General features: G+C 40.2%; 1 protein-coding gene across 3 annotated transcripts in view; it reads left to right on the top strand.

Moving 5' to 3' along the window:
* The window catches only part of BRCC3 (BRCA1/BRCA2-containing complex subunit 3), a 77,690-nt gene extending 62,452 nt beyond the window's left edge, over positions 1 to 15,238 (top strand). For all 3 annotated transcript variants that reach the window (XM_067024029.1, XM_067024031.1, XM_059051277.2), the window contains 4 exons: positions 7,535 to 7,666; positions 8,164 to 8,207; positions 12,401 to 12,570; positions 13,667 to 15,238. In XM_067024029.1, coding sequence (XP_066880130.1) covers positions 7,535 to 7,666; positions 8,164 to 8,207; positions 12,401 to 12,552 — 328 coding nt within the window. In that variant the 3' untranslated portion in view covers positions 12,553 to 12,570; positions 13,667 to 15,238. The remainder of the gene's footprint in view (positions 1 to 7,534; positions 7,667 to 8,163; positions 8,208 to 12,400; positions 12,571 to 13,666) is intronic.
* Positions 15,239 to 15,526: the final 288 nt, after the last annotated feature.

Raw genomic sequence — 15,526 nt, 5'->3', positions numbered from 1 at the left:
CATTCGAATTATAGGGGTCCCAGAAGAAGAAGAGAAAAAGAAAGGGACTGAGAAAATATTTGAAGAGATTATAGTTGAAAACTTCCCTAATATGGGAAAGGAAATAGTTAATCAAGTCCGGGAAGCACAGAGAGTCCCATACAGGGTAAATCCAAGGAGAAACATGCCAAGACACATATTAATCAAACTATCAAAAATTAAATACAAAGAAAACATATTAAAAGCAGCAAGGGAAAAACAACAAATAACACACAAGGGAATCCCCATAAGGTTAACAGCTGATCTTTCAGCAGAAACTCTGCAAGTCAGAAGGGAGTGGCAGGACATATTTCAAGTGATGAAGGAGAAAAACATACAACCAAGATTACTCTACCCAACAAGGATCTCATTCAGATTTGATGGAGAAATTAAAACCTTTACAGACAAGCAAAAGCTGAGAGAGTTCAGCACCACCAAACCAGCTTTACAACAAATGCTAAAGGAACTTCTCTAGGCAAGAAAGAAGAGAAGGAAAAGACATACAAGAACAAACTCCAAACAATTAAGTAAATGGTAATAGGAACATACAGATCGATAATTGCCTTAAATGTAAATGGATTAAATGCTCCCACCAAAACACACAGACTGGCTGAATGGATACAAAAACAGGACCCATATATATGCTGTCTACAGGAGACCCACTTCAGACCTAGGGACACATACAGACTGAAAGTGAGGGGATGGAAAAAGATATTCCATGCAAATGGAAATCAGAAGAAAGCTGGAGTAGCAATTCTCATATCAGACAAAATAGACTTTAAAATAAAGACTGTTACAAGAGACAAAGAAGGACACTACATAATGATCAAGGGATCGATCCATGAAGAAGATATAACAATTGTAAATATTTATGCATCCAACATAGGAGCAGCTCAATACATAAGGCAAATACTAACAGCCATAAAAGGGGAAATCGACAGTAACACAATCATAGTCGGGGACTTTAACACCCCACTTTCACCAATGGACAGATCCAAAATGAAAATAAATAAGGAAACACAAGTTTTAAATGATACATTAAACAAGATGGACTTAATTGATATTTATAGGACATTCCATCCCAAAACAACAGAATACACATTTTTCTCAAGTGCTCATGGAACATTCTCCAGGATAGATCATATCTTGTGTCACAAATCTAGCCTTGGTAAATTTAAGAAAATTGAAATTGTATCAAGTATCTTTTCCGACCACAACACTATGAGACTAGATATCAATTACAGGAAAAGATCTGTAAAAAATACAAACAAATGGAGGCTAAACAATACACTACTTAATAACGAAGTGATCACTGAAGAAATCAAAGGGGAAATCAAAAAATACCTAGAAACAGGGCTTCCCTGGTGGCGCAGTGGTTGAGAGTCCGCCTGCCAATGCAGGGGACATAGGTTCGTGCCCCGGTCCGGGAAGATCCCACATGCCGCAGAGCGGCTGGGCCCGTGAGCCATGGCCACTGAGCCTGTGCGTCCGGAGCCTGTGCTCCGCAACGGGAGAGGCCCCAACAGTGAGAGGCCCGCGTACCACTAAAAAAAAAAAAACAAAAACCTAGAAACAAATGACAATGGAGACACGATGACCCAAAACCTATGGGATGCAGCAAAAGCAGTTCTAAGAGGGAAGTTTATAGCAATACAATCCTATCATAAGAAATAGGCAACATCTCAAATAAACAACCTAACCTTGCACCTAAAGCAATTAGAGAAAGAAAGACAACCCCCCCCCCAAATTTAGCAGAAGGAAAGAAGTCATAAAGACCAGATCAGAAATAAATGAAAAAGAAATGAAGGAAACGATTGCAAAGATTAATAAAACTAAAAGCTGGTTCTTTGAGAAGATAAAATTGATAAACGATTAGCCAGACTCATCAAGAAAAAAAGGGAGAAGACTCAAATCAATAGAATTAGAAATGAAAATGGAGAAGTAACAATGGGCACTGCAGAAATACAAAAGATTATTAGAGATTACTACAAGCAACTCTATGCCAATAAAATGGACAACCTGGAAGAAATGGAAAAATTCTTAGAAATGCACAACCTGCCCAGACTGAACCAGGAAGAAATAGAAAACATAAACAGACCAATCGCAAGCACTGAAATTGAAACTGTGATTAAAAATCTTCCAACAAACAAAAGCCCAGGACCAGATGGCTTCACAGGCGAATTCTATCAAACATTTAGAGAAGAACTAACACCCATCCTTCTCACACTCTTCCAAAAGATAGCAGAGGGAGGAACACTCCCAAACTCATTCTATGAGGCCACCATCACCCTGATACCAAAATCAGATAAAGACGTCACAAAGAAAGAAAACTACAGGCCAATATCACTGATGAACATAGATGCAAAAATCCTCAACAAAATACCAGCAAACAGGATCCAACAGCACATTAAAAGGATCATACTCCATGATCAAGTGGGGTTTATTCCAGGAATGCAAGGATTCTTCAATATATGCAAATCAATCAACGTGATACACCATATCAACAAACTGAAGGAGGAAAACCATATGATCATCTTAAGAGATGCAGAGAAATCTTTCGACAAAATTCAACACCCATTGATGATAAAAACCCTGCAGAAAGTAGGCACAGAGGGAACTTTCCTCAACATAATAAAGGCCATATACGACAAACCCAGAGCCAATATCGTCCTCAATGGTGAAAAACTGAAACCATTTCCACTAAGATCAGGAACAAGACAAGGTTGCCCACTCTCACCACTCTTATTCAACATAGTTTTGGAAGTTTTAGCCACAGCACTCAGAAAAGAAAAAGAAATAAAAGGAATCCAAATCGGAAAAGAAGAAGTAAAGCTGTCACTGTTTGCAGATGACATGATACCATACATAGAGAATCCTAAAGATGCTACCAGAAAACTACTAGAGCTAACCAATGAATTTGGTAAAGTAGCAGGATACAAAATTAATGCACAGAAATCTCTGGCATTCTTATACACTAATGATGAAAAATCTGAGAGTGAAATTAAGAAAACACTCCTATTTACCACTGCAACAAAAAGAATAAAATACCTAGGAATAAACCTACCTAAGGAGACAAAAGACCTGTATGCAGAAAATTGTAAGACACTGATGAAAGAAATTAAAGATGATACAAATAGATAGAGAGATATAACATATCCTTGGATTGGGAGAATCCCCATTGTGAAAATGACTCTACTACCCAGAGCAATCTACAGATTCAATGCAATCCCTATCAAACTACCACTGGCATTTTTTTACAGAACTAAAACAAAAAATTTCACAATTTGTATGGAAACACAAAAGACCCCAAATAGCCAAAGCAATCTGGAAAACGAAAAACTGAGCTGGAGGAATCAGGCTCCCTGACTTCAGACTATACTACATAGCTACAGTCATCAAGACAGTATGGTGCTGGCACAAAAACAGAAATATAGATCAATGGAACAGGATAGAAAGCCCAGAGATAAACCCACACACATATGGTCACCTTATCTTCGATAAAGGAGGCAAGAATATACAGTGGAGAAAAGACACCCTCTTCAATATGTGGTGCTGGGAATACTGGACAAGTACATGTCAAAGTATGAAATTAGAACACTCCCTAACACCATACACAAAAATAAACTCAAAATGGGTTAAAGACCTAAATGTAAGGCCAGACACTATCAAATTCTTACAGGAAAACATAAGCAGAACACTCTATGACATAAATCACAGCACGATCCCTTTTGACCCACCTCCGAGAGAAATGGAAATAAAAACAAAAATGAACAAATGGGACCTAATGAAACTTAAAAGCTTTTGCACAGCAAAGGATACCATAAAGAAGACCAAAAGACAACCCTCAGAGTGGGAGAAAATAGTTGCAAATGAAGCAACTGACAAAGGATTAATCTCCAAAATTTATAAGCAACTCATGCAGCTCAATAACAAAAGAACAAGCAACCCAATCCAAAAATGGGCAGAAGACTTAAATAGACATTTCTCCAAAGAAGATATACAGATTGCCAACAAACACATGAAAGAATGCTCAACATCATTAATCATTAGAGAAATGCTAATCAAAACTGCAATGAGATATCATCTCACACTGTCATCTCACACTGGTTAGAATGGCCATCATGAAAAAATCTACAAACAATAAATGCTGGAGAGGGTATGGAGAAAAGGGAACCCTCTTGCACTGTTGGTGGGAATGTAAATTGATACAGCCACTATGGAGAACAGTATGAAGGTTCCTTAAAAAACTAAAAATATAACTACCATACGACCCAGCAATCCCACTACTGGACATATACCCTGAGAAAACTATAATTCAGAAAGAGTCATGTATCAACATATTCATTGCAGCTCTATTTACAGTAGCCAGGACATGGAAGCAACCTAAGTGTCCATCAATAGATGAATGGATAAAGAAGATGTTGCACATATATACAACGGAATATTACTCAGCCATAAAAAGAAATGAAACTGAGTTATTTGTAGTGAGGTGGATGGACCTGGAGTCTGTCATACAGAGTGAAGTTAGAAGGAGAAAAACGAATACCATATGCTAACACATATATATGGTATCTAAGAAAAAAAATGTCATGAAGAGACTAGGGGTAGGAAAGGAATAAAACACAGACCTACTAGAGCATGGCCTTGAGGATATGGTGAGGGGGAAGAGTAAGCTGTGACGAAGTGAGAGAGTGGCATGGACATATATACAGTACCAAACGTAGGGTGGATAGCTAGTGGGAAGCAGCCGCATAGCACGGGGAGATCAGCTCGGTGCTCTGTGACCACCTAGAGGGGTGGGAGTGAGGGATACGCAAAAGGGAAGAGATATGGGAACATATGTATATGTATAACTGATTCACTTTGTTGTAAAGCAGAAACTAACACACCATTGTAAAGCAGTTATACTCCAATAAAGATGTTTAAAAAAAAAAAAGAATCTGCCTGCCAATGCAGGGGACATGGGTTCGAGCCCCGGTCCAGGAAGTTCCCTCATGACATAGTGCAACTAAGCCCGTGCGCCACAACTACTGAGCCTGCGCTCTAGAGCCCGTGAGCCGCAACTACTGAAGCCCGCACGCCTAGAGCCCATGCTCTGCAACAAGAGAAGACACTGCAATGAGAAGCCCGTGCACGGCAGCAAAGCATAGCCCCTGCTCGTCGCAACTAGAGAAAGCTCATGCACAGCAATGAAGGCCCAACGCAGCCAAAAAAATAAAATAAAATAAATAAAAAATAAGTAAATAAATGGAGGGACATATCATGTTCATGGATTAGAACAGTCAGAGTAGCAAATATGTCAACTCTCTCCAAATCTATAAATTTAATAGCAATCAAATTCCCAGCAGAATTTTTTGTGGGACTAGATTCTAAAATTTTATGAAAGGGCAAAAGAACCTCAATAGTCAAAAAGATCTGGGGAAACAAGAATAAATTGGGAGGAATCACATTACCAGATACTGAGTTGCTATTAAGCTATAATGGTCAAGACAGGTGGTACTGGTGAAAGGATCAGAGTTCAATAGAACAGAAGAGACATTACAGAAATATACCCTCTTTTATAAAGATACTTTAATAAAGATCCCATTCATGAGGGCTCCAACCTCATTACCTGATCACCTCCCAAATGCACAGATGGAGACAGAGACAGGAGTTACACTGCCACAAGCAGAGTCTCCTCAAGCCACAAGAATCTGTAAGTAGTAAGGCAGGATTCCCCCTCTAGAGCTTTCAGATGTGGGGCCCTGATGACACCTGCAACCTTGCTGAATTTATTAGTTCTAATCGGTTTTGGGGGGGGTTGGAGGAGTATTTAGGGTTTTCTATCTATAAGATTAAGTCATCTGCAAACAGAGATAATTTTACTTCATCCTTTCCAATTTAGATACCTTTGTTTTACTTGCCTAATTTCTTTGGCTAGGACTTCTAATTTTTTGAATAGAAGTGGTGAGGGGGCCAGACGCATTCTACTGGGTGGGAAAGAGAGAGGAGGGAGCTAGATCTTATGCTGATATACCACCATGTGCCAATGAGGTCACAGAGTGCCAGGGACCCTCAACCTGGCTGCTCCACTGAGCCCACTGTTAGGTGGATTTGGGGTGAGAAGTATTTAGAGGTAGGTTGGTTGACCTCACTCTAGCATTAAAATGGAAGTATTTGTAAATTACTTACCTATTTCCCTCCAGGGGAGAAAATGGGAAGTGAGGGCCACTGGTGAACACTGAGTTAGAACAAGTGAGTATTTATATGAGTAATGCCTTGCACATAATGAAACTGATGGAGTCACTGAAGAGTCTACATTTCCTCTTCCCCAGGCTTTGTGATTAATGTGTTCAAGCTCACTGGCAATGTTTTGACTGAAAACAGTATTAATTAGCTATTTCCCTTGCCTGGGGAATGAGCATAAGGACCTTGCACCCCCAAGGCTTCTGTTAAGTTTACACAGTGGCCTCAGATTTTCTATGAGACTATTGGCTCTGCAAATTATGTACTTCCAATTTGCTCCCCACATGAACTCAGTTTGAACTCTGTCCCCTCTGGAGGTGAGTTACTAAATAAGTAACAGGAATATTTAATCTTTGAAGCTTACTGTGTCCCCAAATTTCTATTAAAACTATAGAAAACTTCTGATTATGACAAGTCAGCATTAAAAACTTACCAACTTCTTGGCATATATGCAAAGGAAGTGAAATCGGTATCTCACAATGATATCTGTGCTCCCATGCTCATCACAGCATTATTCACAAGGAATGAAAACCACCTAGGTGTCTGTCCGTGGATGAATGGATAAAGGAAATGTGGCATGTGTACACGTGTGTGTATATACATACCATTTGCAAAAACATGGATCAACCGGGACATGATACTGAGTGAAATAAGTCCGCGAAAGACAAATAATGCCATGCATGCTCTCACTTATATGTGGAATCTAAGAGTCAAACTCGTAGAATGGTGGTGCTGTGGCACAGCGGGTAGAGGGGAGAATGAGGAAGTATTGGTCTAAGGCAGTGCTCCCCAAGCTTCTAGGCACCAGGGACCAGTTTCCTGGAAGACGAGTTTCCCACAGGTGTGGGCGGAGGGGGTGGCTCAGGCGGGAACGCGAGCTTTGGGAAGCGACGGGGAGCGGCGGGTGAAGCTTCCTTCACTTGTCCACCGCTCACCGCCTCCTCCGCAGACCGGTACTGGTCCGCGGCCCGGGGGTTGGGGACCCCTGGTCTAAGGGTACAAAGTTTTAGCATAAATGAGCTCTGGCAATTTGATGTACAACATGGTGATTTTGTACTTGAAATTTGTTAAGGTGGTAGATCTTAAATGTTAAATAGCCACAAAAGATGGTAATTATGTGAGGTGATGGATATGCTAATTAGCTTGAGTGTGCTGATCATTTCTGAATGTGTATATATATCGTAATATCAATGTGTACCCCTTAAATATATACATATAATTCCTATCTGTCAATTATACCTCGGTAAAGCTGGAAACAAACAAAGAGAAACTGAGCTGAACTGTCTTACAGGTATGAGAGAATTGAAATTCCAATCCATATTGTACCTCACGTAACCATCGGGAAGGTGTGCCTCGAGTCAGCAGTTGAGCTGCCCAAGATCCTGTGCCAAGAGGAACAGGATGCATACCGGAGGATCCACAGGTACAGACCCTCGCTGCTCCTCTTCCCGATTCTCAGGCCTGCTCCCTGTTCTCCTCCTCTGTCCGTTCACCTTTAGCAGCTCAGGCCGTGAGCCCCTTTTCCTTTCAGCTCTCTGTGAGAAAGTCATCACAGCTCTCGCCCTGTACGATAACAGTCTCTTTAGTACTTGTTTCTCTCCTGGTGCACTTTGGATCCTCCTGGGGCAAAGACACTTTGTTTAGTTGTTAAAAATAACATCTTAGTAGCCCTGTTGCCAAGTACTGTGTACTACAGGAAGGCGGCAGCGAGAGACAGTAATTTCAAAATTATCTCTTTGAATTATCTCAACATTCTAAATAAAATGACATCCCCCAAATCATGACAAATGGAACAATAATAGGAAGTTCAGTGATACATATCTATCTAATCTGGTTGGCAGAGGTCTGTAGCAGACCACTGCCAAACGGATGAGATGAACTGCTGCTTTGCTACTAACCTAAACTATTTTATCCCTTTAGCCTTACACATCTGGACTCAGTAACCAAGATCCATAACGGCTCAGGTAAGATTTTTTTTCTCGACTACAGGCAGTGAAAATACTCACATGACAGAAGCAAATTTAGTTGAAGTGACTGAGGTGATGAGTACAAATTACCCTTGAGTTTTCTTTCCCAAGAGCTTTGCCATTCACTAATCCCGCTCCCAACTTTTCTGTTGAATCCTGTGGACCACTGAATACTGTAAATGACTGGACACGTTTAACACCAGTTCTCAGGGAGACAGGGAGGGCCCCGATTTGTTGTGTTTGCAAGCTTCCATGGTGTAACACGCCTACTGTGGCTGATTTCAAACAACTAACATGGCCGTAACCAGGTTGCAAACTTCCTGAAATTTCAACAGTTGGCTCTTGTGAGCCGGTTTCCAGCATATCAGTACCAGCCTATTGTGGTGGGAGTTGAAAAGAGATGGATAGACAGACATAAAAGGGAGAGCATGAGGGAGATCTCTTCATGTAAATAAATATATAAGGAATTCCTATACAAGGCCAAGGATTTCTGCTCAATATAATATACACACTAAATCACTTTTCCCAACATACACACCTACCCACCCACACCTTCTGACTAACCCTGACTCCCAGGCCATTCTGGCAAAGTCACTAGGAAGGAAGAAAAGGAGGCTTCCAAGTATTATAGGCAAGTACTTTGAGAGAAAAAGACAGAGATGTCTTGGTTTATCTGTCCCATCATTTTTATCTGGAGGTAAAACATGGCAAAGAGTTAATAATATAAGGTAAAATACGATATGTAGCCATACTCTAAAGCCACAGCAATTAAAAAAGTATATTGATAATTCAAACATGGACAGATAAATCAGTAGAACTGAATAGAGCCCATGTATATGTATTTAAGAATTTATATCTAAGAAAGATGTTACTTCAAATCAATTTTAAAAAGGATGGATTGTTCACTAAATAGTGTTGGGACAGTTCATTTGTTTCTTAGTTTATACTTCTATTTCCATTTGGGAAAAAATAAATTCCTACTTAATGCCCTACACAAAAAATAAATTCCAGATATATTTAAACTTTTACTATTAAATATAGTACAACCACTTTGGAAAGAGATTGGCAATTATAGCTACCAAATGTCCCACCAGTTCCTCTCCTAGGCATATACCCCCAAAAGTTGAAAACAGATGTTCAAACAAAAACTTGTATACGAATGTTTGTAGCAGCATTATTTACAATAGCCAAAACGTGGGAACACCCAATTGTCTGTCAGTGGGTGAATGGATAAACAAAGCGTGATCCATCCATACAACACGGTATTGCTCAGCAATGGAAGGAACACACTGCTGATACATGAACAACCTGGATGAATCTCATTATGCCAACTGAAAGAAGCATCACACAAAGTGCTACATACTCTATAGGGCCATTTATATGAAATTCAAGACTAGGCTAAACTAACCTATGGTGACAGCAAATGGATCAGTAGCTGCTGTGGCCCAAGGTGAAGGGGCACCGGCTGCAGAGGGAACCCAGAGGGGCCTCGGGGCTGATGAAAATGGCCTGTATCTTGACTGGAGGGTGGTTAAAAGGGGTATGCGTTTGTCAAAACTCGCTGAACTGTACCCTTAAAGTGGGGTCATTTATTGTCTGTAAATTATACCCCAATAAAGCTCATTAAAAGTTAAAAAAAATACAGGAGGAAAATATAAGGAAGTCACAAAAGACTGACTAAATAAGAATTAAAGACTTTTATAGAGCCCTACAGAAAAATCAAATTGTTCATAATAATCTATAAAAGAAGTATGGATTAAGATAAAGTCATCAGGTATTCTCCTTTTCTTTCAACAAAGATTAAATTGACAGAGAATTAGATGAGGATGTGAGGGAAGTGAACACTCCCATATACTGTTCCTGGAGGTATAATTTTCAAATATATGTGGACTTTGAATCTAGCAATTCTACTTCGAAAAATGTATCCTTCAAAAATTTGTAGGAGAAGTGTGCAAAAATAAACAGATATTAATCGCAGTCTTTATAATAGCAAAAAATTGGATGCCACTGAAAGGTCCATCAATAGACTCATTAAACTGGTACATCCATTCTGATGAATACTGTACATCCATTAAGAAGGAAAGGTAGACCTTTATCAACACAGGAAAACGTCTATGGCTTATTGTTATGTGAGGTAAAAGTAACGTCCAAAATCATACAGTTTTTTTAACTTTACTTTAAACAATTGGGCTTCCCTGGTGGTGCAGTGGTTGAGAATCTGCCTGCCAGTGCGGCGGACACGGGTTCGACCCCTAGTCTGGGAATATCCCACATGCCGCGGAGCAACTAGGCCAGTGAGCCACAACTACTGAGCCTGTGCGTCTGCAATAATAAGAGAGGCTGCGGCAGTGAGGGGCCTGCATACCGCGATGAAGAGTGGCCCCCGCTCACCGTAACTAGAGAAAGCCCTCGCACAGAAACGAAGACCCAACACAGCCAAAAACAAATAAATAAATTTATTAAAAAAAAAAATATATATATATATAGGGCTTCCCTGGTGGCGCAGTGGTTGAGAGTCTGCCTGCCGATGCAGGGGACACGGGTTTGTGCCCCGGTCCGGGAAGATCCCACATGCCACGGAGCGGCTGGACCCGTGAGCCATGGCCGCTGAGCCTGTGCGTCCGGAGCCTGTGCTCTGCAATGGGAGAGGCCACAGCAGTGAGAGGCCCGCGTACCGCAAAACAACAACAACAACAACAACAAAAACCATATATATATAGCACTCTGAGGTCGATAATAAAAAACCAAAACCAAAACAAAGAAACCACTACAGATTCCAAGGCCTGTCTTAAGAGAGTTTGTAATTCAGTGATGTGAAAGTGGGGCCCCCAAATCTGTTTTTCAAAAAAAAAGTTTTTTTTAACATCTTTATTGGAGTATAACTGCTTTACAAATGTTGTTAGTTTCTGCTGTCTAACAAAGTGAATCAGCTATACATATACATATATCCCCATATCTCCTCCCTCTTGCTTCTCCCTCCTGCCCTCCCCATCCCACCCCTCTAGGTGGTCACAGAGCACCGAGCTGATCTCCCCGTGCTATGCGGCTGCTTCCCACTAGCTATCAGTTTTACATTTGGGAGTGTATGTATGTCCATGCCACTCTCTCTCTTCGTCCAGCTTACCCTTCCCCCTCCCCGTGTCCTCAAGTCCACTCTCTACACCTGTGTCTTTATTCCTGTCCTGCCCCTAGGTTCATCAGAACCATTTTTATTCAAAAGTATATATACATATGCACACAGGTTCATCAGAACCATTTTTATTCAAAAGTGTATATACACATGCACACAGGTTCATACACATATACATATATCTTGGAAGGTATACCCCACAATATTACAGTGGTCATTTTTTTGTGTGTGGTATGCAGGCCTCTCACTGTTGTGGCCTCTCCCGTTGTGGAGCGCAGACTCCAGACGCACAGGCTCAGTGGCCACGGCTCACGGGCCCAGCCGCTCCGCGGCATGTGGCATCTTCCCGGACCGGGGCACGAACCTGCGTCCCCTGCATCGGCAGGCAGACTCTCAACCACTGTGCCACCAGGGAAGCCCTAAAGTGGTCATTTTAATAAGTCATGTATCATAAGAGAGAAAAAGATATTTCCATTAGGCAGAATTTGTTTTAAAAAGAGGGCCACAGAATCTCTGTCTTACTGTGAAGCTGAACATTTCTAGGAAGATGTGAGAGGTGATCACTCTCTTCATCTCTCTGCTTTCTCCTCATTTTAAAAGAGGAGCTTTCAGGTGAGTTGCATTAATGTATTCTTCAATGTATGTAACATTTGGTAAGCAATTTTCTTTCTGAACTCGTGAAAAATTAAGTTGCAGAAGACAGAGTTCTAGCTCACTGGGAAGCTATGTTCATTCACAGTGAGAAGGTCTGAGAGCTGGGGAAAGAGACCCTTCTGTAGCTCTTACCCTTTTGCTATGGAAGTAAAAAGCTGGGTATCTTTCTGCTCTCTGCATAGCAAGGCTTCCATCTGGCTTATGGATCCAGGGGTGTTCAGGATGTCCTCCGAATAGGTATCCTCTTTGCTCAGCTCTCCTGCCTTTCCCCTGGCTGCCCATACAAAGTTGTCTGCCAGTTCTACTTCTGCACTTTTTCTACGTCCTTCTCCTTCCCCCTCTTTCTGTACTCACTGTTGGGCGCTACTGGTGGTGGACTGTTATCTCTGTGTTTTTCCTATTGAAGTGTTTACCAAGAACCTGTGCAGTCAGATGTCGGCAGTCAGCGGGCCTCTACTGCAGTGGCTGGAGGACAGACTGGAGCAAAACCAACAGCATTTGCAGGAGTTGCAACAAGAAAAGGAAGAGCTCATGCAAGAACTTTCTTCTTTAGAATAAAGCAGGAGACAAAATGGGGTAAAAAACTTTTGTTTCCTAATTTGCGTAGTAAACATGGTCTAAAAATTCACGTACAGGAGATGTGTAGGCAGACGATGGAGCAGCTCTTTTTATATCCCAATGGGTGCATTTTATGCATACAATAAACAAACATAAGATGCCTTCCTAAAAGTTTCAATAGGGCTTAATGAACCCTCCTACCTGGAACCAGCCTACAAAGAGTATATGCAAGGTGATTTAAGTAGAATATGAAAGTTTTCTTTTAAAGGCTATGCAAGGTACATTGGCAAGGACACGTAATAAAATGTCTGGGGAGCATATTTCAAATGTTTATTTTTTTCTCTAGAATAAGCTAAAGGGATAAGAGCATTTCATGTTCAGTTTTGTAGTTATGATGCTGACGTTGGACAAATAAGTAAGTACACAAGGGTTAGTGGAATGAAGTGAAGGTGACTCATCAGCACCCCACCTCTATTCTTTGCCCCCATTGAGAGGCATATGTCTTATGTCTTCCTTCTTGATCTCTAAAATAGGTATTCTGAGATACCTAGCAAAAGTTGAATCTACGTGGGTGCTCTTTCTAACCAAAAACATGAGTTCTAGCATATTTGGCTCTGAAGCAGATTCCTATTGAGCAGATCCTATTTCCCTAAGAATTTCCAGTATAATATAAATGTGTTTTTCCAGAAACATTCAGGACTTAGGATGTAACAAAAATCATGCTTTAAAAAGTTCTGTTGCAAGCCTCCTACCATGTGTAACCACAAATGCTAAGCGTGTCTTCAGAAAAGAGCCAAGCCTACTGCAGACCAGAAATTAAAGTGGGAATTGGAGGAGTTAGAAAGAAAGAAAACAAAGAAAGCCCCAATCCCAACAACAGTGGCAGAGGGTTCATTTTGTTTTTTCTTCTTGTTTCTCCCTAAATTACTGTTTTTTCAAATTTCAAAGTATAGTCCAGAACTACATGCACCATAATCATTTGGAGGTGAAACTTCAACTCTGGGAGTGGAACCCAGAAATCTTCATGAACTCCCCTAGGGCATATGTAGTATAAATGTTGTATTTTCCCTAATTTCCCACAGCCACAGTTCTCTATTCTTTTCTTTCCCTGTAGGAAGGATGAAAATATCCAGGTGTAAAATTAATTAAGCCAAATCAATTTTGAAGAAGAAAAATTTGGAAGACTCACATTACCTGACTTCAAGACTTACTATAAACCTACAGTAATCAAGACAGTGTGGTATATGCCCAAATGATTTTGACAAAGGTACAAAAGCAGTTCAATGGAGGAAGGATAGTCTTTTCAACAAATGATGCTGGTGCAGTTGGCAAAGAAAATGAACTTTGACCTAAACTGCATACATTATACAAAAATTAATCGAAAATGTATCATGAACTTAGATGTAAGATGTAAAACTTTCAGGAAAAAAAATCATAGAAAGATCTTTAGGATCGTGGGCTAGGCAACAGGTTCTTCATGGTCTTCATCCCCAAAGCACAATCGTAAAAGGAAAAAGTTGATAATGTATATTGGACTTCATCAAAATGAAAAACTTTTGCTCTGCCAAAAATTTAAGAGGAGGAAATTACTGAGAGAAATTACTTGCAAACCATTTATCTAGAGTAAAGTCAAGAGTAAAAAAACAATCCAATTAGAAAATGAGCAGAAGACATGCATAGACATAGCACTAAAGAGGGTGTATGGAAGGCAAGCAAGCACAGGAAAAGATGTTGAACTTCATTAGTCATCAGGGAATGCAAACTAAAACCACAGTGAATTATGACTACATACTTATCAGAATGGCTAAAGAAAAAACAGTGAAAATACGAGATGCTGTTGAGCATACAAACTGGATCTCTCACACATTGCTGAACAGAATGTAAAATGGTAAGCCACTCTGAAAAAAAGAGTTTGAAAATTTCTAATAAAGTTAAACATACATGTGCTTCATTACCCAGCAATTGTTGTCCTGGACATTTCTCCCAAAGAAATGAAACCTATTTTGGCACAGAAACTTCTATACAGACATTCTTGGCAGTTTCATTTGTAATAGCCCCAAACTGGAAACAACCCAGATGACCTGCAGTTGAGTGTGTGGTTAAACCAACCATCCACACCATGCAATACTACTCTGCAATGAAAAGGAACAGACTGTTGATACACACGACTTGGATGGACCTCAAGGGTATAATGATGAATGAAAAACAGCCAGTCTTAAAAGCTCACATACTGTATGATTGCATTTGTATAAATTCTTGAAATGACAAAATTATAGAAGTGAAGAACAGATTAATGGTTGACAGGGATAGGGACTGGAGGGGATATGGGATATGGGTGACTATAAAGGGATAACACAATGAATTCCTTTGTGCTGATGGAACAGTTCTGTATCTTGATTGTGATGTTGATTACATGAATCTATATCTGTGCTAAAACTACATAGACCTACACACACCCACAAATGAATGCATGTAAAGTTTGGTGAAACCAAATACGGTCTATAGTCTAGTTAGCAGTATTCTACCATTGTCGATATGTTGGTTTTGAAGATTTACTATAGTCATGTGTAAGATCTTACCACTGGAAGAAACTGGGTGAAGGGCACATGGGACTCCCTGTACTATTTTTGCAACTTCCTGTTAATCTATAATTATTGCAAAATAAAAAGTTGTAAGTATTAAATAAGGAACTAGAAGGTATGGTATGTATTTTGTGAAATAAGAAAAGAGTGATAAAATCTGAGGGGAATAAAACGAGTTGAATATTTTTACAGGCCAACTTTTTGCACATGTCCCTTCTAAGCTATTTACATTGACAGAGTTATGGCAATTTGAAATTCTTTTTCTAACCTGATAATTCGAGTTGTAATCTGTAAAATAGGAATGTGGGGAGAGGAGGCAGGTACATGGAAGTGTCAAAGTACCTGGTGGCTGAGGAAGCAGGGCTGGGATACTGCATGAGGGCCTTGGTGGG

Source organism: Kogia breviceps, chromosome X (genome assembly GCF_026419965.1).
Source record: "Kogia breviceps isolate mKogBre1 chromosome X, mKogBre1 haplotype 1, whole genome shotgun sequence".
NCBI lineage: Eukaryota > Metazoa > Chordata > Mammalia > Artiodactyla > Physeteridae > Kogia > Kogia breviceps.
Note: the sequence above shows the minus strand (reverse complement) of the source record. Positions and strands in the feature narration are given on the sequence as shown.